This window comes from Blennius ocellaris (assembly GCF_963422515.1).
Source record: "Blennius ocellaris genome assembly, chromosome: 8".
Classification (NCBI taxonomy): Eukaryota; Metazoa; Chordata; class Actinopteri; order Blenniiformes; family Blenniidae; genus Blennius; species Blennius ocellaris.
In genome coordinates this window covers 16,748,037-16,772,903 of record NC_137657.1, presented here as the reverse complement: position 1 = coordinate 16,772,903, position 24,867 = coordinate 16,748,037, and the positions used below count along the sequence as shown (strand labels likewise).

General features: G+C 39.1%; 1 protein-coding gene across 1 annotated transcript in view; it reads left to right on the top strand.

Annotated features, from left to right (window-relative positions):
* LOC308134058 (mannosyl-oligosaccharide 1,2-alpha-mannosidase IA) overlaps window positions 1-24,867 on the top strand; it is a 227,189-nt gene that overhangs the window by 75,672 nt on the left and 126,650 nt on the right. Inside the window, exon 2 of the mRNA XM_080501666.1 lies at window positions 21,156-21,252. Coding sequence (XP_080357792.1) covers window positions 21,156-21,252 — 97 coding nt within the window. The remainder of the gene's footprint in view (window positions 1-21,155; window positions 21,253-24,867) is intronic.

Sequence of the window (24,867 nt, the reverse complement as noted above, 5' to 3'; positions counted from 1 at the left end):
ATAGGTAGCACCTAATACAGTTTATATTATATGGGATATTATATTTCTGTCATGATTCACAGTGTGCGACATGGGGACATGACAGAGAGTACGGTACATATTTATAAGGTTCTTATTGACAGTTGCTGGTATGCGGTGCCGCTCCAGAGTCAACTACCTACGGGTTTCACCACTTCCTTTCCCTCCGCCTGCCGGGTAAATAATGCAGGAGGAGACGCAGACACCTGCCTCGAACCACTGCGAGCAGATTAACAATAGATTCTCCCTCGTCTTCTCTCTTTCTCATCTCCTGTTCATTTTTGCTCACGTTTTCAATCAGAGTTGTACTTTTTGTCCTTCTTTATGTTCCTGCCTGTGTTTCCTCCCTCTCTCTCCAGATACACAGGCGTTCGCTCATACTACTTTACACACACGAGAGTAATAACTAAAAGCCCCAGGGTATGGAGAGAGAGAGAGAGAGAGAGAGAGAGAGAGAGAGAGAGAGAGAGAGATGAGAGAGAGAGAGAGAGAGAGAGAGAGAGAGAGAGAGAGAGAGAGAGAGAGAGAGAGAGAGAGAGAGAGAGAGAGAGAGAGAGAGAGAGAAGAGAGAGAGAGAGAGAGAGAGAGAGAGAGAGAGAGAGAGAGTGAGAGAGAGAGAGAGAGAGAGAGAGGAAGAGAGAGAGAGAGAGAGGAGAGAGAGGAGAGAGAGAGAGAGAGAGAGAGAGATTCTAAACTTATCAGCATTTTGCAGAGACACAAACATCAGAGTAAAATGCATTTAAAGCGCACCATAATAGGGAGCACTGCATGTGCTTGGCAAATATCCCAACCAACAGTATTGACTAAAGACGTTTACTTTCAAAGCTTAAACTACGAGATGCATGTGGTTTGGATGTAGTTGGCCTCGTGGTGTTGCCGTGGTTGTCACTCTCAACAAGAACATTCTTGGGTGAAGTCCGAGCTTGGGGGTCTTTTGCACACAAGCTTGCATGTACACTCGTGTGCGATTTATCTTTATTGCAACTCTGGACATCTTCCTTGGTTGCAAAAGTGCTGCACCTTCGAAAGAAGTCAAAAGTTAAAGAGTAAGCGGCTTCAAAATGTGTAATATAGATGGTTGAACAACTTTTTAGTTGGTCCCTTCAACCAAGTTAAACCTGTGGGACGCAAGAGTCTTAACATCCAGTTAAGCCTCATTTTCGGAAACTGCACATTCAGGATGAAAAGACAACAATGCAACTATGTGCAAGTCCATGTTAAAAAATTTTTAATGTTGTTGCTTATTTCAGCAATCATAACATGCCGTCAACACAATAAGTTGGAAAAAGACGCTTTTTAGTCTGTCCCTCCAAGTTGACTTGTAATTTGACACCTGAAAGTGCTCACATGTAAGTGCTCTGTCCAGAATGGAGGAAAATCTACAAGCAGCTGGCGGTGCAGAGCTTTTTCCTTAAATGACTCAGTAAAATAAACAGTTAATCTCCTTTCTGAACACAACTATACAACTGTGTGCAAGTGTATTAAAAGCAATATCATCACAAAAGGAACTGCATGGACAGTTTTGGTTTTTTTTAACACTCCCAGCACGCTATCAAAGCTATAAGTTACATAAAAGATGGATGGATGGGTGTATATGTTGAGCTTTATTCTCGCTGAATCAAAACGGTTGTTCATCGGCAAACAACAGATGGCAAGTTAGAAGTCTCTGTACACACAAATATCACCAGCAAAATAAGAATTTACCTCCACTGCACCTTTTCCACCACTCATCAGGTGAACCAAAATAGAAGATGAGATGAGACGAGAGGGGAGCGAGGGCAGGAGGCAGAAAATGGAAGAGGGGATTAAAACGAGGCACGCAGAGAAAAACAATAAAGAGAATAGAAGATAAAACAACCTAGCAAAGGTAAGCACAGCGGAGGCGAGGGAAAACGAGCAGAAAGAACCAAACGCAATAAAAATAGAAGGGATCGAGAGGTGAAACAATAATTTTGAACAAAACAGTCGAGGACGGACCTCTTGCTTCGTTTGAGTGTCCCGGCGGATCTTCTGTCTAATGGCCACGCTCAGAAAAGCAAGACTCATTTTCTCCTGCTCCCAGGACACGTTTTAGGGGGTAAAATGGATGGAAAGTGGGGTGCGGGAAGCTTTTCTGAGACACAGGGCTGCTCTAATGCCATGTTCGTGGTCTGCGGTGGTTGAAGCTCTCATGGGACGGACAACTTCTAAAAATGTAGGAGGCGAGGATTATAGAGGTATAGAATATAGAGAGAGACCACCTTCTGATTCTTGAATGGAAATCTGTAAAATAATTAAATCACATTACGTACGCAAAAGCTGTCCCTTTTTATTTTATTGTATTTTTTGTATAAGTTTCAATCCGTGGTCCTTATTTTTCTTGCCTTGGTAGCTTTAGTGGAAATGGAGCTGCTCCCTATAACACACTTACTTTCCATGTTTAATATTTATGTTATTTTCTGCCACATTATGCCAATATAAGTTATTTATCGGTTCATATTTGTTGGATTTCTGAGTCGTTCGGCTGCATAAACAACAGCAATGTCACCGTAAGCAGCTCTGTGCCTACAGTCCCCCCGGAGGGAATAAGAGGGCATCACAGCAGGTTGCATCCAAGCTTATTATTAAGCACAGTTTTGATGGCTTCATCCATATTGAAAATGAGCCTCTTCTCTGCATTTAAATGCGGCATATCAAAATTGCAGTTTTATCGTAATTAAATCTGACAGACAGGAAAGAGCAAACACTTCCAAAGATGTTTTTCGACTTAATTAAGTGGTGTTTATTCATTTGGCCCAAAATGTGTAAATATCTCAAAAATAAGTTGTACCCAAAGAACGTTTGCCATTTCGTTTAGAGATTGTTGATTGTTGAACATCGGTCATATTTATTCTGCAGTTTTAAAGTACAATGAACTATATTAATCCTTTCATACCAGGCCTTTTTCAGTTTCTTTCATCCCTTCCTGTTTTGAAAAGGAAGGCTGTCTTGTGCCCAAGAATCTGCACCGATATGATCAAGAGGGTAATTATTCTCTGTTGTTGTTCAGAAATTTGATTTTGAATCAGCAGGGAGTAATTTCGGGGATACTCAACAGGAATATAAATGAATGTCATGTATGGAATGAGAAAGAATGTTGAATAACTTTGTTACTCTGTCTAACTTTGTTGAAGATGGAGTCTTAAGAAAGTTGATGGAATATGTCGAGCTTGAACACAGATTATGTGTTTTCTGAGCATTTTTTAAAAAACAATCTTTTATTTAATCACAAGCACGATTTGTTGCTTCTTTATTTGAACACAGAATGTGTAGTTTAAATTTAATTGCATGTTTGCTAGTTTTTAGTCACTGTAAATATTAATTCTTTCCCTTGAAACATAAACGATAAACTGCTGATGCTTCCTTGCCAAACATTTTCCTGACTGGTGTGCGCAGACTTTAATTTCCAGCTCACGTTATTCCACTTCTCCCGGTCTCTACTGAGACTGAACTTTTGCCTCTAAAATGAAGCCGTCTGAGTACACGGCACTTGTTTACTCACTGTCCATGTACAAACAGAGCGACGACCAGAGATGACCAGAGCAGAGCACCGAGCTCGAAAATCAGACGGCACTTATGAGAAACTTGTACCCCTCAACCTTTGTCATCCTGTCTCTCAATACCATCCCACAATCCTCTGCTTCTGCTGCAGCTGTCTAATAGCTGTGATCTGTGAGGCCAGGAGGTGATATGATTGGTGTTTGTGATGGTCCAGGTTTTACTGTAAGGCACCAAAGCTATGTTTACAGTATAATAGACTACAGGGGTACCTTTAGCGAGTAATATTTCAAACTTTGTGATTGTCTTCCACCCGGACGGCATTTTTACTTCTGGTGAGCTGAAGCTCTCTTTTCCTGACACCTCTGGGCAACATCGCTGCGAACAACAAGAACGTCTTTGTTGTGGCTGCATTTAGAGTGGGCCCATAACTTAACACGCATGTTTTTTTCTGTCACACTAATATCCTTGGCCTTTAGCTTACAGTTTTTCTCAAACAACTAAATGTGCTCTCGGTCATTCCTGCAAAGATGCAATAATATCCGATGTAGTTAATCAGTTTTTTTTTTTTTTTTTTTTTAATCTTCCAGATTTACAAGTTATACAGCAGATGTAAGTGATCAGTAATCCCTTGTAGGCTTTACGAAGGCCTCATGTGCCTTTAGATCAGAACAATATGATTTGCAGGCTTGGCAGTGGGTGCCACTTCAGTTCAAGAGCACGAGATGTTATTATTGGAAATACAAGTGCCAAACCAAAACCATCAATTTCTCATGTGAGATTTAGGAGTTTTTGTTTCAAGGTTTTGCCACTGGTTTGTTTTATTAGCTGCTATCAGTTGCTGTTTGAAGGTGTATATATGTTTTTCTGCCTATCGGTGACATTGAGCCTGTTTGAATGCTTTCTCTTCTCTGCTAGTAAATGTCTTAAGAAAATGCTTTGACGTGGCAGGGGGATGATTGACTGGTGAAAATGTCAATAATTTTTGGTGTACACTCCTTTTACACTTCACTTGGAATTGTTTCTGCCAAGAGATCTGTAACAAGAAATAATCAATTATCACTCATATATCATCTCAGTGAGAATTAAGCTAGCAGTTTGTTATACTATATATACATTACATGTCAACTTAGCTATTTGGTCATCATCCATTCATCATCTACTGCTTTAGTCAACTGAAGGTGCTGGACCTGATCTCAGCTGAGTGAGAATACACCCTGGACAGGTGGAGTTCATCTCAGCGGGCGAACACAAGGGCAGATTGTCAGATATAGTCACACCCAAGGGCAATCTATACTAACCACTCGGCCTCAATTCATGATTTTAGATTCTGCAGGGGAAAGTAGAGGACCTGGAGAAAACCCACATGCACAGAAAATCCCCCAAATCTACTCCAAAGTTTCTCTCTGAGAAAATGTGGGCTTTATTATTCTGCAGTTCTTGTTAGGGGCTACATCTGACTTAATTTATTTAAAATGTAAATATAAAAGTGATGTAGCAGGAGCTTTAGGGTTTTGGCAGCATCTTTTCATTTATATAGTATTCGCAGACATTTCCTGTTTGTAACTGAGATGATCAATGTCACAGGAGGGAGGTTGGATCAACTTGATTTATGTGACATAAACTATTTAATATCTACAGTTGTTTTTATGGGTTATTTTTGCAAACATTGTCCAAGTAAAAAAAAAATTTTTACAATTTGATTAGTTTTTCATATCGTGAATAAAGACACAGAAACAGACCTATTGAAATCTACTACAAGTGATGCATTATGGGAGATTTGGGTCACTTTAAAGGTACAGTTCAGATATTACAGGACAAATACATCCTATTACAGAAATTAGGAAAAGAAATCTGTGCAGACAAAAATTGCTATAAATGTAAATGTAATGCACATGTCTACATAACACTTCATTGTTGATTGACAGAAAAAACAAATATTTGAAATCACATTGGCAACCCTGTGATTTCAACATTATTGATATGAATATATAATATGCAGTGAATAATCTTTGTTTCTGGTCGTAGGTGATTGGCCAGATGTCACTGTGGTGCTCTAAAACTCCCGAAAGATCGACTGACGTGTTCGTATCGTCATGATCCTGATCCGCTCATAAGCTTATCCTCCCATTGTTTTTAATTGAAGACGATATTTGAGGGATTTGCTGGATGTGGGCGTACGCAGGGAGAAGCTCTGCTGTGTGTGAATGGCACCGAGGATAAGGAAGTGGAGAGTTTATTGACGGAGCATTGAAATGGGCTCTTTTCTGAGTTGGGATTTCATTAAAGTGAGAAAATGGGACTGTCAAACAGTTCTGGCAAGGTGACTGATGTCTCGCCACCACCTCAAAGGCAAAGAAACGGAATATATAACTTTCTTTCAACCTGCGTTCATAACGCGGCAAATGATGCTTCTTGCATTTTAAATGTTCTGGGGCCTGAAAGTGATAATAAATTACAGAGCAATTTCTCCGTGAGGTTATTGGTCTTATCTGTACTGTGGCGTCTGCAGGCCGGCTTATTAAATTAGAATTTAGGGGGTCTGTTGGTTTCTGGGCCTGCTAATGGAAAGCAAACCTGTGTAGTTTTATCTGTTTTATTGATTACTTCTTTTATGATTTATGATTTGTGTCAGGACAGAGGGGCATCTGTGCTTCATTCTTTCTTGAAAACAGAAAAGCAGCAGTTTTTTTTGGAAAAAAAGATAATTGCAGCAATAAATAATCACATTTGTCATTAATTCTATCGCGTTGGTCTGCTTTATTAAATTAAACAGAAAACCGAAACTTTTTATATGCAAAGTGGGAATTATCTGAAAAAGTGCTCAATTAACTGGTTCCAGTGCTTCTCTGAGAAATGTCATTTTGAGGGGAAAACATGCCACACTGAGTCGCCACTGACAACATTTGGAACCAGAATAATTTTTTCCCACTATGGCAAGGCTGATATACTCATGACATCTATGAGTTCGAAGGCTTGTTTCTTTCTATGTTTGAAATATGGGGAAAATGTTTCAGAGCTGTCAACCCGCATGGTAAAGCGTCTGTATAATTATAATACTTCGTGTGAGGTTATGCCAATGTGATGAGCCATTAACGAACGGGTTCGCAAAGTTTTCTTTCAGTTTATTAGTGAGAAACAGAGTTTTCACTGTTGTGACACATTATTAAGGCTTTGCTGTACCACTAAATTGGTCCCCCTCCTGTCAGCTAGTGTGAACTGTCACAGTTGGCAGGAAAATGCATGCTTCTCAAAGTTTACAGTGAAAGTTTGGAAGAAGGTGTTGATGTTTTAAAGTCAGTAAAAAGTGATTCTCTTTTTAATGTAAACAGACAATAAACTGATTTGGATGTTTAGTTCAGTCCCTTGTCTCTCAAGAGGAAATCCCTGAAGTAGTGATAACTCGACTGAGAAAGACGGGAGTGTAGAATGTGATAATGAGCAAATAAAACACAACATATTGGATAAAGTCCACGAAAAAAATACCTGGATGATTAACAGGAGGAAAACAAGATAGTGCAGGTACTAGACTCAGCAGGAAATAAAGGGGTAGTCTATTTAGAGAGAAGTAAATATAATAACGGTGTGTACAATCTATTACTTTGGTAGGTATTTTTTCACTGATGATGTCAATAAGACAAAATAACTTTTTATATATGATCAGCTATGTAGTTGTTTAGTAAATGCAACAAACAATAGAAATATACAGTAAAATCCCCATATACTTGATTTATATAACTCCTGCTCCAAAATATCACATTTACAATTAACTGTTGCAAAGTTTTTAATGTTTGAGATGCTTCAATCACTTAATGTCCCTTAAAATGGCTGATGGATGTCGGTGATTGACAAAATAGGTGCTCGTCAACCTTCATTTTGACTGGTGGTCAGCTCATTGCTGCAGCCTTTTTCCAACAATGCATTCAGAGTGTGAATTCAGAGGACTTTTTGCTTTCTGGGTGATTGTTTTTCTGTCATCTTTTGTTTTTGGTTGGAGTGATTGGTCAAAAAAGGGGCGTTTTGTTAGAAACCTTCAGAGAGGCCCCAACCTCGTTCCTGATTGATTACTTCCCTACGTTTGCAATCACTGAGATTGATTTATGTAGCCAAAGCTATCTATAGGGGTCTTTCTGACCTCAACCCCTCGGCACTGTGGTGAAATATGATTTTCAGGTCATCACAGGAACACATCTCTCACATTCCAATCACATTGTTTTTGAGTTGATAGTGCAATGTCTTTTTGGGATCGGCCAAACATTTGCCTGCTCTGAGGTGCGATGTACATTTGTCCAATGAAACCATATTGAGACATTTTCTGGGCTACAGAGTAGACCTGAAAAACTACCCTTTGGTTCTCCCGCCTTTTTTTGATGAATCCAGCTTTGGCCAGTGTGTCTCCCTGTGATGTTTTGTTCAGTGAGGGGGTCTGAAATGGTTTTTTTGGGGGGAGGAATTAATCTGGTGGAATTCGATCAAAGAAATAAACACTCTTGTGGCACATCGAGACAATCTGGGATCAATTTCAGACTGAGCTTTTTTGCAATGAATTCAATTTGCATATTTTAGTAACCGTTCTTGTCTGAGTTTTCCAGCTTCCTCTCAGTCCAAAAACATGCTTGTCAGAATAACTGCCAACTCTAAATTGCCTGTAGCTGTGATTGTGTGTGGGGAGTTGCATGTCTTTTTCTGTCAGCAACATGCCGAGGGTGCTTTTTGCTCAATGTTAGTGGATTCATGCACCGCCCCCTGTGGTTCTAACTCGGATAATGTGAGTGTAGAAGATGAATGAATGAATGAATGGGGATCCACTTTAGGGAGAGCCTGGTCCCTCCTGCTTTGTTTCCCCTAGCTGGCAATAAAATACCTATTTCCTGAAGTTTTACTTAAACACCAACTCACTTATCAAAGGATATAAGTTCTCCGTGTGCCAGCTGAAGTGAATCCTCACCTTTTCTCTCACCCTCTAGTATCCTCCAGTAACAACAGATGTGCATGCGATATTGTTGCTGACGCTAGAAATACTACACGGAAAATTAAACTCTGCTAAAACACGGATCCTCAATGCAATAAAAGCAGGGTCTTCCCAAAATGAAATGGTCAGCAGAGCCAGAGAATTCCAATAGCATCATCCCAGCTCAGAGTATAGCAAGTTGTTTTTATATGAAGATTTTCTGTAGACGTGACAAAATCATATATTTGTATGGTATTTGTTCATAATTCCCATCATGAAAGTAATAAGATTTGATGTTACCAAACATAGCGGTACTACGGTAGTACGTCTTGCAAAAAGCTGCCCTGATCACAGAAAAACACACGCAAAAACAGGCTTTATGAGGATGTCCTGTAAAGTGTGTGTGTGTATATAATATTGAACCCATGATACTGTTTTAATTTCTCTGTGAGCTTTTGATGGCAATCACAACTCTACCTGTCATTGTTATCCAGATTAGGTGCAATTTGTTTTCTTTAATGTTTATATTCCTAACTTTCCAGAACTAGTGAATTTTAGAGTTCCCAGCTGCATGATTCCTGTTTCTGATGGAACGTAATCTGAAGGTTACATCATGCGAGCCTTCAGACACACTTCATCAAAAATGAACTTCTTTAAAACCTCTCTAGGAATCCATCTCTCCTCATCTTACCTCGATGAGTCTATTAATGGTGCTCCTTTTTTTTTTCACTCCCTGGTGCATTTGAGTGAGACCTGATCTACTTGTGTGTCTTCCTCTCAAAATAACTTGCGCTTCGACTCTTCCCACAGTTTCAGAGTCTCTGAAAAGAGACTTAAAGTCACATTGGTAAGAAGTTTTCTACTGCACGGAGTTGCAAACTCATTTCGAATGAGCATCCCCGCCAGGATCCCCACAAGAGGCAGTGTCTCACAGAGGGGAACCCCATCCCCAGACAGCCCACTCAAATTGTCTTCCAAGACATATCACTTCACACGTTTCTGTGTGTCCTTCTCTCTCCGCCTCTCCCTTCTGCTCCTGTCTTCTACCTCACTCTTCCAAATGATACAGTAAAAGCTCTGTAATGGGGTTGTAGTTACCTTCACCAACCCTTCATTGTGTGCACCATCCCTGCAATTTTATGACTAGCTCTTGTTTCTGAAGAGGGAGCTCCTGTCAGCATGAAAAATAAGCTGCAAGATAGTCAGTGTTTTTTTGTTTTTGTTTTTGGGTGCATGCACAAGATTTGCTTGGAAGTTACTTCACAAACTCTGGAAACCACTCAGCTCTTCACTCCATCAGGTTCCATCAACCTTTCCTGTCAGGGTCTATTGATCGGACCGACTCAGTGAACCCCAGAAAGTGAAAGGAAGGAAAGGTCGGGAGGGCAGTTATCCAGCCAGAGCCAGTCTATGCCACATTCCTTCTCTGATTAAACACATCTTGACATAATTACACCTTCTGTAGTTGTTATAGTAAGCAAATAGTTGCTTATTTGCACATACTATACAGAAGCTCTAAAAGTCACATGAACCTTCCATCTGGCAATCTAATGAATTATTCACTCCCCATATTTCTCTGTTTGTTTACTGAGATACATATGTTTGTCTTCAATCTCCAATTGGGCCAATGTTTCCCCCAGTTAGTCACAAACCTTGTTTTCACAATGTTTTTTTTTGTGTTTTTTATATTGTTCAGTCCTACTTTATTTTTATGCTGAAAAAATGTTTGCTGCACCTGGACATCACACAGAAGGAAGCAAAATGAGCCGTGACAGCCAATTCAAACTTTTGAGTTGTGGGTTTGAGAACCAAAACAATGAGCTCAAAGGTACTCTTAGCTCAGGAGAGCTTTCGTGTAAATCTCTAAAGTTGTATTTTCATCAATGTTATCAACCTGCTTCAATAACTGAAACTTTTGCAGGAAGGACCACATGCTGGGGTTGTTGTTTGCCCTTTTGCCTCAGAGCCAAAAGCATGTAGGTTGGCTTCTGTGTGGTTTGCATGTTCTTGCTGTGTGTGCTTAGGTTTTACTTTTAAACTCTTGCATTGTTTTGCCTTAAAAACCTATTGAAAGTTTGTATTGTACCCTCATGCTTTTGACTCACCTCAACATTGAGCAGTAGTGGACAAAAACTATTAAAAGCTCCACCTTCGCCCTCAGACCGCTGAAGGTAACACAGAGGGGTAGAAACTATTTTTTAACACTGAAACAATATTAACACTGAAAGACTTAAAGCCACAAATCTGTCATGTCTCTTCACTTATCATCAGTCGGCTCTGCTGGGGCCATTTAAGCACGTTAATACCCTCAGTTTACTTCCCCAACAATTCAATGTCCGAGTCCAGACATTTTAATAGGTACCTTGTGGCGAATCCCCCCCTTTTTTGGCATGAATCTTTCATACCGCTTTGCAATTCTCCTCCAGCCACTGGTGAGAAACACTCGGGAGATGATTTGGCACTGGCCACATATTGCTCCTAATCATCTGTTAGAGAATGACTGCTGAGGACACCTGCCAGAGAGAAACCATGTAACCATTGTGGAAACCAGTGAACACTATTTTCAACCTAAATAGACAAAATTCTGCAGATGTACCTGCTTTAGTATATCTAAGGTCACCAGGCCATCATTGAGCAAGCACAGAGAGACACCCAATACAGATATATTACAGGCATTTTGAAATGACAGTGGGCCCCATGCAAGTAATGATGCCCAGATCAGATTAGCCTCCTCTCTCCAAAGACTGAGAATGCATGTGACCTGTGCTGGATTTTTGTCCTGTTGTATTGCCACCATGCTTTTCATTTCTTTACCTTGTGTTCAATATGTGACAAATTCAGCTCGATGGTTGCAGATTTAATAATGTTAAGAAAAACACCTATCATGGCTTTTACTTTTATAACTAGGACGTGGACTCAGTGGAGTGCAACCTTTGCATAGTCAATTGGTCCTTGCATGATGATAAAGAATCCCTGAAGATTTCATGTAATTCTGATTAGTACTTTTTGTGAAAGGTTGGTCAAATACATACATACAACTCAATGAATATACAGGGACAAAAATATAACCTTTGCCCTAACGTTTATTGGTAAAGGTATAAATGCCTCTAACTGGCACGCAACTACAAATCCAAATGTTACCAACAATATTTGAAACACATCAGGAAGTCCGAAGTTTCCCCTTTCTTGGAATGTGTGGCAAAAGAGTGAGAGTTTAGAGATCTTCTGGTTTCACTCTTGAAACTAGTTCTAGGGGGAAAACAATCACACTGTACTGGCACAATGGAAGTTAATTATTTCGCTATGCAAAAACAGATCTGATGCTTTCAGCTAAGATCCAGGTGTCCTTATGAGTCCTGACAGTGATTTGCTTAAATGATGTGTGTTGCAGCTGGATATCAGCTATTTGCTCACTGACTCACTCATTGTTAATTACAAACACCATGCAAACTTATTCTAATCAGGAAGCTGTTATGGACGCCATATTTTGCAGCTTCTCTGAGCAGCGTCCCAAATGATCAAACTGTGTTTCATTTATGAAATTAGACTTGGAATGTGTGGCAAAAGAGTGAGAGTTTAGAGATCTTATGGTTTCACTCTTGAAACTAGTTCTCGGGGGAAAACAATCACACTGTACTGACACAATGGAAGTTAATTATTTCGCTATGCAAAAACAGATCTGATGCTTTCAGCTAAGATCCAGGTGTCCTTATGAGTCCTGACAGTGATTTGCTTAAATGATGTGTGTTGCAGCTGGATATCAGCTATTTGCTCACTGACTCACTCATTGTTAATTACAAACACCATGCAAACTTATTCTAATCAGGAAGCTGTTATGGACGCCATATTTTGCAGCTTCTCTGAGCAGCATCCCAAATGATCAAACTGTGTTTCATTTATGAAATTAGAGCTTTATTCCAAGACACTTTTCTTGTCTTCTCACAATAGTATTGAGAAATATAATATTTGTGTATGTATAAATACATCTGCAACAGGTTTGAATGGACTGATGTCGATCCCAGATATTCATCAATTCCATGCATGAATGATCTTCAGCTTAGTGCCATGTGGCTGTCCAGTTCTGCCTCTTTTTTTGGGACTTGCTTGTAATAGACCACATGGTTGTGCTGAGTCAGGATGGCTTTGGTGGCCTTCAGAGACCTACAAGGCTCCGTCCCCGCTCACCACAAATGTGACTTTAATAGCCAGGAAATGGCTGCGCTCCAGAGCAGGTCTCATACTGGAGGCAGGAGGAAGTGTGGTCGGGGAAAGCTTGCGACTCGAGGTGGGAAGTTCAGGGGAAAAAAGGATGGTGAAAAGCTGATTCTGTGCTTTCTCTGCCAAAGGTCTCATTGGTTTCAGGTGATGACACAGCGTCTCGTTAACGCAGCAGAGACTTGGGGCTGACGTGCCAGGGTGCTCAGATGATTTATTATCCTTGATCCACCAAAAGTCTCCTCACATTAAAGAGATGCCTCGCTTGTGAAACCAAATGTATCAGCTGCATTACAAAATGTCCAGGTTAGGAAGGCGTCAAGAACATTTTGAGGCACGTTTTATGTAAACCCAAACAACCCTGTTTGTTTATGAGACTATGGCAGTGAAGTTTGCACATATTAGGTTTTTTTTCAACACTTAAAAGGATGAAGGCAGTTACAAATTACCAAAACATGGCTGCTCCCAGTTCTAGGCTTTGCCACCACCCATCATTGCAACTTCCACTGTAGACTTTTTTTTAGTTATTACATCGACTGTCCTTTTTGCTGTATTGGGGTTCAAAACCAGGTCCCCCACATTTAAGGTTTAAATGTGACTTAATTTATTGTTAATAAACATTTTGCGTGAAACGTGAATCCACTGTGTACTTGTAAGTCTACTTACTTTGTGTTAGTGTGTGTGTGTGTGTGTGTGTGTATATATATATATATATATATATATATATGAGCATGCTTATGCTCTCATGCCACATGTTGTTTAATGGTTTTTCATGTCCAACGTACCAGATGGAGCCACAAATGTATCAACATGGGCCATCCCACTGGGTATTAAACTCTAACCCTGGGTATATTTGACCATCCAGTATTATGACTGAGCACTGTTGCACTTTTCCAAGTTGCATTCCACCCGAAACCAGGATATGGCCTATTTCCTAAAGGCATCTTTGTTTTTTTTTGTTTTTTTTCTGTTCTAGTGCTCTTCTCTACCACATAAATGGCCTGTTTGTTACAGAAAGACAAGCCACACATCTCAAGTTATTGGCAAGTGACACTGTGGGATCATTTGTCAGCATGGTTCACTGGCGTCCCTACAGTTTCTTTCAAAGAACAAACACAGGAACGTGCAGGTTAGTTAGTCACCTGAAGTACTTGTTATCTGCTGCAATGGCAGTAAAGAAGCAGGGTCGTGTTGAGAACATGTGATTTTAAGGACTTTCTGTCAGCATATACAGATAGTCTGACAATCCCAAATTACATGTCTCTGCAACCGTCACTTATCTTTGCTTACGATCTTGTACAGTTGATGACAGCTCTCAATCGTATGCCTTTCTCTTTGTTTTATTCTATATTTAACCATTGTTTCCCTCAATGTTGCCAAACTTTTTCTACTTATTAGTAGTTTTCTGTCACTGTACTGTGCTCTCAGTTCACATAGCAGGGTACTTTGAAGAAGCCCATGCTGCTACAGAAAATAGTGATATCAGGGGGCATGGGGACTGTTGCTGTGCTTTCAGCAAATCGTCTCTAATTAGTTGTCCAGAATAAGCCACAAACTGTTCCGCCCACCAGTTCCTCTCTGTATGTCTCCCTCTCCTGGGCCATGTGAGGAGCCACTGAGTCAAAGCCCAGCTGCCGTGCCATATTTACAATGAATCACTTAAGTGATCTTCACTGGTGGTGCGGCCCACTTCACCACACGCTGTTAATTAATAATCTTTTCCTGCTTTTTTTTTTTTTTTCTCTCTTGTAAAACCCTTGCAGCTCCTTTGTCAGCTCATTTCTAACAAAAAACTCTAGAAACTAAAGTCCTGGGTGTCCAGTGGACAAGTCAGAGCAGCATGTCATCCTACAAAATGCTTTTTTTATGTGAGACCAAAATGTGGATGCAGCAGATGAGCAGCATATGAGTCACGGGGGGAAGAATTTTATTCCTTCAGAATAATCTCATGGGAAACCCCCACTGCTGTGCTGATGGATGTGACAGTGATTCCATTTTGTTTTTGGTTACTGTCGATAGCCTTTGGTCAGATTATTAAGACGTTAACTCAAACCTTCCATTCAGAAGACTTATCGCTTCATCTAAACTCCAGATTCAGAATGTACCCCCCTCTGGCATCCTCTCATTATACCGTCTCTTTCTCTGTATCAGTGCTTTTGGTTTAAGACGTTGCTTGTTATCTCTTCTTTTTCTTACATCATTGCCTCAGAGAAACCTCAGCTCACATTGTCTCTACTCTGTGCCAGATCATTTTTTTCCCCCTCAGCATCATCCCTTGATGTTATTAAACGTGGACTTTGTTGGATAAGTCTTGTCTCTGCTGTGTTGGGTAAAATAAGTTTAATAATCTCTTTTATTGGATGCAATTCACTGTTTGTCTACATTTACCATGAGCTCTTCAGCGTTTCTCATTCCCATATGTTTTTAATCAACACTCACATTCCAGCAAATCCACATTTGCTTATCAAATGACTTCCCAAAAGTCACTGTCCACATTAGATTACAAACAAATTCTGTAACTTTAAACAACAACAAAAAAAGAAAATGCATGAAAATACTCAAATTATCCCCAATTTGCTTATGACACTGGGTTTACTTTGGCCTGGCATGTATGCATGCAGACACTCGCTTTGCATTTGCATGATACTTTCTTTGGATTTGCACGGCGTTTGCCAGATATAATTAGAAAGTTATGGCACCAGTGACTGTCTTGCAATAGAAGCACATATGTTGGTACAGGAGTTTAGCATACATTCAACAGTAATGTGAGAAAATTGAGAATTATTGACTGTGCGGATTTGAGGTGTCTCCTTAAGCTTGTAAAAGAGGGGCACAAGCTGACGGGCATGCTGAATGCATACATCTCTCATTTCTTACATTTATTTGGGCAGGAACTAAACACTGAAGGTCTCATGATTGATTTGAGACATCCGTGACATCTATGAGACCATAATACGAATTGCCAAATTTTGGCAAATTTCAATGTTCAAAATTAAAGCAACGTGTTTCCGAGTCCTTGTGATTTATGCAATAAGATTGAGAACCACTGCAAATAATTCAATACATGTTTTTTTCCACAATGTATTGCAAACCTAGCGAGAAAGAACTTTAAAGATGCTGCCTTAAATGACTCATAGCATCAGTTTCAACATTGCACATGATGAAGGTCAGGTTTGTCACTGTTGGTTGTCTTGTTCATTTATTTATTTATTTAATTATTTTTCTGAAGTGTTGTGAAGAGCTCTGAATGGTACAGAAGAAACCCCGTGGACTGGTTTGATGTGCACACTGAGAGGACCATCACTGAGATAATTGTACTCCCCTGTTGTGTTTTTTGGTTTTCTTTTTCTTTGTTTTCTGGGAGTTTTTCAAGCAGCTCTAGAAACCTGATGAAGCCTCTGATGCAAAAATCGGGAGCAAGCATGATCATCTATTCTCACAAAATAAAGCCACCTATTTTTCATTAGCAAGGAAAGAGTGAATTCATATTGTCACATCTCTATGTCAGATTAATTCCAGTTATTGCTGGATGTCTGTTTTATGACATGCTTGAAGCATGACCTGCCCTCCCTGGAGTGGGTGATCAGTCGCATGTGACCTCTGACCTGCAGTCTTAGCACATTGTTTCCCCGACTCTTTTTAATCACTGGCTCTGTTTAGATATTGATCTCCTCTGTCAAACAACAAGCCAATTAGTTAAACCAAAGAGCAGTCAGAGTCTTGTCAGATCATGTCTGTGTCTACTTTGTCCGCCCCTGCAAACGAGTCATTCATCCAATCGCTCACTTTGGGAAGAAGCTTTGGGGGCGGCGTGTTCAGCTGTGGCTGCAGCTATTGATCAGCGCTGTGTGTTGTGAAGCTGTGATGATGGGTTGTTACACCAACAAATCCTACGGCTATGTGACCTCAGTCCTCCCACACTATGACCCTCCGCGGTGCACAACAGCAGAGATGTGAAACACGACAGCAAATATCTGTTTTCCCTCCAGTGCAATAAAACAGCTTCAATGTGTCGCAGCATGAAGTCCCCCCCCCCAAAAAAAAAAAAAATTAATAAATAACAATAGTGGGAATTGGATTGTGCTGACATTTTGGCATGAAAACAAAGCTTTTACATGCAAAAGAACCTGATGGCTCAAAGCAAAAGCTGCTGCTAATGATTAGATTCACCAATTAATCTGATGGTTTTCACTTTTTGACTGTCAAAAATAGGCAGCATTACTGGATCTTTTCCCTTTAATTGCTCCATTTGTCTGAAAACCTTCAGGTTTTACGATACAAAAAACAAACAAAATGCACAATTTATGGCCCAAAATATATAAACGTTTAGCAACATAGTTTGATAAAAGCAGCTTATTGAGTGACCCCCAACATTTTTGTTTATACTAGTTTATCTGAAGTGAAGTAGCTGGTGATGTGAGAACTGGTCAAAGACGCCAAGCATGGAGGGATATTGCAATGATGTTTCAAGGCCATTTTGAAAAAGTAAGCTTCCTCACACAGCCCTGTTTTCCTCCATCACCAGTCACAACAAAGCACAGCTGCAACACTTGAGGGTACCAGACATTGGCAGTGGGAATCTTGATTGACAGCTTGAATGAATGATGATGGTGGCAATACAGTACTCCGACCATTGTTTGTCTTATCTCGGTAATATTGTCATATTTTAGCAAGATACAAGTTACGATACTTGTTATTTAAGTTCCAATGTTGACTGAAAGTAGGAGCCAGTGAACCTGGATGTGTATGGTTCACTTTTTTTCACTTTTTTTCACTTTTCAACTTCTTCTGGGAAGTTATAGCTGGAAAAACGAGAGCTGTTGCTGATTATTGCGGCTATTTTACAGCTTTTGTGCCCACAGTTGTGTGTTTGAAGCATCCCATCTGCCATCATCCCTCTTTGCCCAACATTTATTTCACATCTGCTGTAAAGTCCTGCTTCTCTCGAAGGTATTTCATGTTTTTTTCTTGTTCAGTTTTTTTTGCGAAAACGTGGTGACATACAGTGTGTAGCATCATAAAAAAAAGGAAGCAGAACTTGAAGTTGTAATGGCACAAATTCCTTGATTTGTGCTCATTTTTTCCCATTATTTTTATTCCCTAGCTTTTAACTCCACGACAGGAGCTGAGGCAGGCTGGCATTATAAAAGATGGAGTAAGTTTCAAATAAATCTTGAGACATTTTGCTGGTTTTTATTTGGTGAGGCAGAGCGCTCTATGGAGACACAGTGAGAATGGATTTGGTGGGGTTTTTTTGCTCAACAATATTTTTCCACCATAAAATTCTTTGTTGCCATTTCCCTTAATTATATTGCTTGCATTGTTTTTCATGTTCCATGAGATTGCTGGCAGTTATTGTATGTATTTATTTGCGTAAATGGATAAAGTGCTGCTTGAAATGCAGCTTTGTTACATTTTCCGCCAGTCTAAATGAAGGAACCAATGATGACCTATGCAGACAGGTTTTTTTTCTTTCTTTCTTTTTCCATGCACACAAAGTGATTTAATTTGAGCTGCAGCAGGAATGCTAAGTTACAAATGAAGCCCGCTCTGCTGCTCCAAAACACGTAAATGGATCATGATTCTTTTTTTTTTTATCAGATCTAAGCTCCCTGATCTGTGGTTGCTGTTTTGTGAACATTAAGTAATTCAGCTTTAGTTTGTGGTTGTTTTTTCCATGACCAGAAGTGGCTGGAGCTCTAAAATGGTGGAGGTGTTTGTAATGAGCTTTTGGGGTGAGAGGATTTTCAGCCGGGGGCCTTGTCAGAGGTAATCGGATTCGTGTTTTCTATTTCCCGGTAGGCTTATATGAGCCCACCTCTGGAGAGCAAGGAGCCTCATGTCGTATTGATAATAGAGATGACATCGTGTACCAAAGAAAGTGGAGAAAGGAGGGGAAAAAAAGTAAAATCCTCACCCTGTCCATCCATCTGCCTGTTTCCTTCATGTTGGTTGCGTGGCTCAGTGATCCAATTTAATGAACATGCATATTTTTGAGCTCTTGAGTCAAGTGTCCTTTGGACTGGAGTTAGTTTTCAATTTATTTTCAAAGATTCTGCGTATGCTCACCATAGTAGCTTCCCTTTGATGAAGAAAAAAAAAAAACAATTATTTCTTATCGGGCCACTCCTCTGGCAAAAAGAACATAGTCACTAAATCACAGGTAAGGGCTGACAACTGCTCAATTGTTTGAAATGAGGAGCAATATTACAGGATGAAGAAAGGGGTGCTACACATATTTCATTATATTTGTTCATTTACAATCCAGTGACGTGGGAGCATAAATGAATGTGCAGTGAGTTACAGTTCAGGATTCCCACTCATGCACAGGCATCAGTCATTTTTCAGGCTAGCAGAACTCTGGTGAAGAAGGAAAACTCAAGGCAACACATATCCATTGTCAATGACTTTTTGTAGATTTTCATATATTTTTGCCAATCAATATTTTTAATAAAGCCAGCACAGTTTACATCTGGATTAAGTGCTAAAGTTATTTGGTATTATGTATGTCTGATAGTATTAAAAGTGAAGCTGGCTGTGTTAAAATTATAGACTCACACTGTGTGACTATAACACCAACGTATAGCAACTGAACAGAAAAGTATCACTACACTTGTACACTGGTAGAGCTGCCTGCTCCCCCTGTTCTTTCACTCTGCTCTCATTTTCTCATGCCCTGTCTCTGCTGTCCCCCTCATGTTATTGGTTGTAAATATGTACTTTCCGGGCTCCACTTGCAACCATTACAGTGTTTTTTTCAGATTTGTCTGACTTGGCTAGTGCGCCTGGAAATGTTAGTTCTGTGTTTTTCACAATAAATAAAAAAAACAGCCAATGATGTTCACCAGTTGCACTGATATGACTTGAAAAATGTGAAACTTGAGTTGAAAACTTGTGAAGCTGAAGTCTTTTTTCTTTCTTTTTGTTGGTGAAAAAAATAGAGATAATTCAATAAATTATGCCACAAACAATGCTTTCATGATACCTTTAGATGTCACAAACAATGCTTTCATGATACCTTTAGATGTCAAACTCAAGGCAGACTCCACATTGTTTGTGTCATCAGTGTTTCTACGCACATACATGGTAGTAGAATAACAACTTGATCGTTGAGTAGCATTGTTTATTCAACTCTTCTTGGCACAAGCATAGAACATATATTTCATATAGGAGCTTGTGAATTGATGAAGTGAGGTGTAGGTTGACATTGTACAGTGACATATTGTCACACTTCATAAACAAAGACCTGCATCTATAGATTTGTTTGTTACACAACCTTTTGATTCTTGATGTTCAGAGATGGTTTATGTGCAGTGTCCTTCTATCAGATAACAGGAGGAATGATAGTCATGAATGGGGCAATTTGTTTTTAAACATTATGAAAAACAAAACCTGTGTGTTGCATATTAAAGGCAAAAATCCACAGGACAACCTGAAAATATGCCGAAAATAATATAGACATTCGTAACATTGCTTGAAGGTAAATCTTTCACTTATATTATGTAGAATGGCCTGAGAACTAAGATTATTATCCATTCTGTTCTTTTTTATCTGACAATTTTAATTTCAGAAACTGTAAAATGATATCATAAAAAATGTTATCCACAGATAAAGAATTTTAGATGAATACATAATTAAAAATGGACTCCTCATTGTTAAGAATGTCAGTGGGCTTTGTGTGAGATGATGTTTCACATCTCATTATTATGACTTTTTGGTTTGAGTGTTTCAATGATAAATATAGAAACTTTAAAGTTAATGTTGCTCCCATGTTTATGAGACCCATTAGATGAAAGTCATGCATCCATCCATCTATCCCTTCTTGCTTTATGGCAAAGATTAAAACGACCATCAAAAGTTGCAAACTACAGTATAAAGATGAGACTTAAGGCTTTCACTAGGCTTTCCTGATATAGTCCAGGAAAATGGAATGTTTGGTTTTAAGAAAAAATATGAAATTAATTTGTGTCTCCAGTGACTTTGTATTGTTGTTTTTTGAACATTTTAGTAAGATTTTAGTACATTTCTTTGTTTAGATATTGTGAATAAACTAACCTAACACATATCTAAGCTCATGGCTTGTTAGGCAAAGATGCTTTTTCCCCCCATTGCTTTTCTTGCTTTCTTTTTTATTTGCAACTTTCTAATTACACCTAAAGACTTTTCTTCAGTTAGGTTATAAATACCTTTCTCTCTATCTATTGAAGCTTTCCATTCACTGACACCAGTCAATCTTTAATTTAGGTGAAGGGCTGTAGTGGAAATGTCAGCAGCGTTGTTTAGCAGCTTGGTTTTCATGTTATAATTGCACGGTCGTCCTTAATCCAGTCCTGATCGATATCTATCGCACCCTTTGCCTTGAGCTACACGCATTTAATTACAGCTGAGTTTGGATTTGTGCTGTTCTGCTATCAGCCGGCTAACTGCTTTTTCCCCACTCTTGCTTGTTTTGCAGATGATGAAGTTTGCCTGGGACAACTACAAGCGCTACGCCTGGGGCAAGAACGAGCTGCGGCCTTTGACGAAAAACGGGCATATTGGCAATATGTTTGGTGAGTGTCAGCTTTTAGCTGGAGGCTCCAAAGGCCAAAGAAAGGTTATCCAGTTATTTTTAAATACCTATTGACCTTTTTCTGCAAACCTCCAGTGAACAAAACTTAGCTCGGGCATACTGAAACTATAAAGGGAGATACTTTTTCTTTTTTAAATTTTTGGTATCTTTTCAGTTGCAAAATCTTTCCATTAAAAACCCAAATGCAAGGCACACACTGCATTTTCGACAATAACCTTAACAGTATCACAAGCTGATAAACAGTTTTAAGAGCTTCGTGTTTTAAAAAAATGTGGAATATGACAAAAATAGCCGCTATTATTTTGAAAACTGAGAAAGGACGGGCATTAAATACAAGCCCTTTTTTATTCTTATGTGGTTTTGATTGAATCCTGAACTGTCTATTCTCAGTTGACAGCCCCTGGCTGGTTGTGATATTGAAAACATAAGGTGAGATATCAACATCAGACTGCGAGCCCAATCTCATCCTACAGCTATAGATTCAAGACATTAAATACATGTTATGTGTTCCATTATATATATATTATTCCATGATGTTATATTATTATGCAATAATCAAACATTTTTGTTTTTTGAACAATTTGTAATCCATCACCAGGAAGTAGAATAGACTAAATCACTCAAATGAAACAAACAGGAGACTGCAGGCTGTGCTTGGAGCTGCTGTTAAACCAGGACTGACACGCAGTTTTTCACAGAGAAACTGAGGTTTTCCTTAATTGACATAGTGTGATACACACCGAGGTGGTTAGTCCAACAGGAAGCTTCACATGGAATATTTTCTCCAAACTTTTAATGATCTGCACTCTTACTCTCTGTGTTTAACTTTAAAATGGAGCTTTGTTTATCCCGGTTCAGCTCTGTTGGCTTACTGCAAGCAGCTGCTTTGACAGAGGAGAAACTATTTGAGCAATTTAACAAGCAAAAATGACAACATTTCTGAGGTTTTGTTGTGAACGTAAACATTTTTGTGGCATTTATTTTGAAGTATTAAAGCTAAACTTTTCAAGCAAACGCAAGAGACTTTGCAAACATTTCAAATAGATTTTGGTTTTTAAGGTCATTAAATGCATTGGGTGATTGTAGTAGTTTTTAAGGATCAATAAACACACTCACGCACACATGCAGGCACGTACAGGTATATAACATGCCATACTGGCTAAAATGTCATAGAGATGTTATATGAAAAGTGGCATGCTGCTCCTGTTTACACCTCAGTGCGCTCTTGACACCATATCTTCCTCAGCATTCACTCAGCAGAGGAAACCTCACAACCTGTCAGGGGTGTCACTGTCTCCAACAGCCTCTAATTGGAGCTGGATCCAGAAGGGTCCTCAGGTCGTCTGCACCGAAGCATATCAGTCAGCCCGCTCTGCCAGGCCAGAGGGAAATCCCACAATACCTCCCTTAATAAAAGGTGGATCAGCACTTAATAAGACCTGGACGGGCACTGTCTTCCACACCTGAGGTCTCCCTCTTTCACATCTAGAGGGATTCAGGATTATTAAAGAGATGATGCAAAGCCCTTTTGAAAACACAGTCTATATTTCCTTTGCTCGTGTCATATTCCCACAAGCATGAAGTTAAAAGGAGCCAGTTCCAACGCCCATAAATCAGGTGAAGGGTTGTACATTAATCCAGGATTATTTTCTGAAAAATAGAAAACCTTTTTTTTTTGTTGAACTGAAAATATGCAGCCCAATTTAAAAAGTAAATGTGCATTGTGTGGTTTAGGTTAGCATAGTTTGAGGGTCAGGTTGTATTAAAGGAGACATATGCAGTCTGCTGGACTCTCAATCACGCACATAATTATTCAAACATGTGTCCAAAACGTTAGATGATTGGATTTATACTTATACATACAGTATGCATAACCTCAAATATAACAAAAATACAGGATAGTGGTTACAGTGTTACTTCACTTTACATTACGTTATGGTTGCTGAGATGTATTTTTTGTATTATTGATACATCGTTGTTACCAATTATATTTTTCCCTTTGGTTCTTCAACATATATGCATGCATATTATTGAGTAGACAACTACTTTGTTCTAGAAAGTACAGTGTTTATGTATGATTATGTGCTCTTTGGGCATAATATAAAATGTATGAAAAATGCAACAAAAAACAACCCATGCCATACACATTCTATTCCCGGAAAACATAAAGATAATGATTCATACTGAATAGCAAATATGAACAATACACATTCATTTCATTGATGTGGACTCTCATGGAAATCTAGTATCACCCCTGATCCCTGTATTGTGAAATGATCTGTTCTTGCCTTTGAAGTCATGTATAGCATGGGTTTGTGCACATCAAAAAATTATTATAGTGAAGAATTGCCATCCAGCCTAGTAAAGCCAGCCTTCATTTTTCTTTGATTTTGTCGAATTCGATTATCAAGAATCATCTATACACGTTTTCCCATTGGTGCACTTTTATTGACACTCAATTACACAGTACTTTTAATAACAAATACAATTCACTGCCAGCGTCAGTCAATGAACAACCAGAATAAAAGAAATAGTTCAGATGAAATTAAATAAAGTGGTTGTAATACAATAACACCAAATTGATTTTCGCCTCCCTGTTATTTAATGCAATAACTTTACATGATTGACTTTTTCTTGGTTTAATTGGGCTGACATGTAGCTGGATAAAGCCTTGTTTTGTTAAATGGCCTTTTAATATGCTGCATTGTAGGCCGATCTGTCTGCTGTAGCAAAGGTTTCAGTCTGGAGATGAATTATCGAGGCTTCATCTACTTACAGTTCTCATGATGTAAGGCTTCATTAAGAAAGAACAACAGCCAAGGACAGTGAAAGCTAATGGACTGTTCTGTTGTCGATACCAAAGCTTAAAAGTAAGATGGAGATGATGATAAAGGTAGCCACGACGATACATTTGTGTTAAATCTGACGTTTGACTGCTGGGAGGCAGAAAGGAGACCCCCAAGCAGACTTGAAGCAGTGAACCTTGCTGTCAGCTTATTAAATTGTTATTGCTCCCAGCAAATAATGGCTGTACACTACTTACAGACCCAGAACAAACAGCTTGTGTTTTGTCTGGTTTGATCTACAAAAACTCAATTTATAATTGATGAAGGAGTTTGGCTGCAGCCCTGCTGTGGCATCCAGTGAAGGAGGTTTGTCTTTGTGCAATGTCAAGCTTTAACATACTTTAATTAAATTCCTCAAGGCTTTTGGTGTTTGCGTTTATCCACGTATTTTGTGATGTTGCATTACAAATGGTTTTCTCTTAGGAAACAGCACTGTTAGTGAACAAAGGTAAGCCGCAAAGATTTTTTGTCAACATGGTTTTGGTTTTTATTAACCTCTGTGCCATCAATACATAACCTTGAAAATAAGCAGGAAACAGTCCTTACAACAGGTTAGTCATTAGTTGCTTGATTTGTGTGGCTTATGCGATTATTATAATATTAATTATTATAATGAAATCTGCAAACTTATTTAAATGTGATACATTTTTCCGTGAAATAGTGTCGATCAGAACTAATGGATGTTGTGTGTGGATGTGATAGGTGCTGGATTAAACTGATTTTTTTTCTTTTTTGTTTGTTTTCAGTCC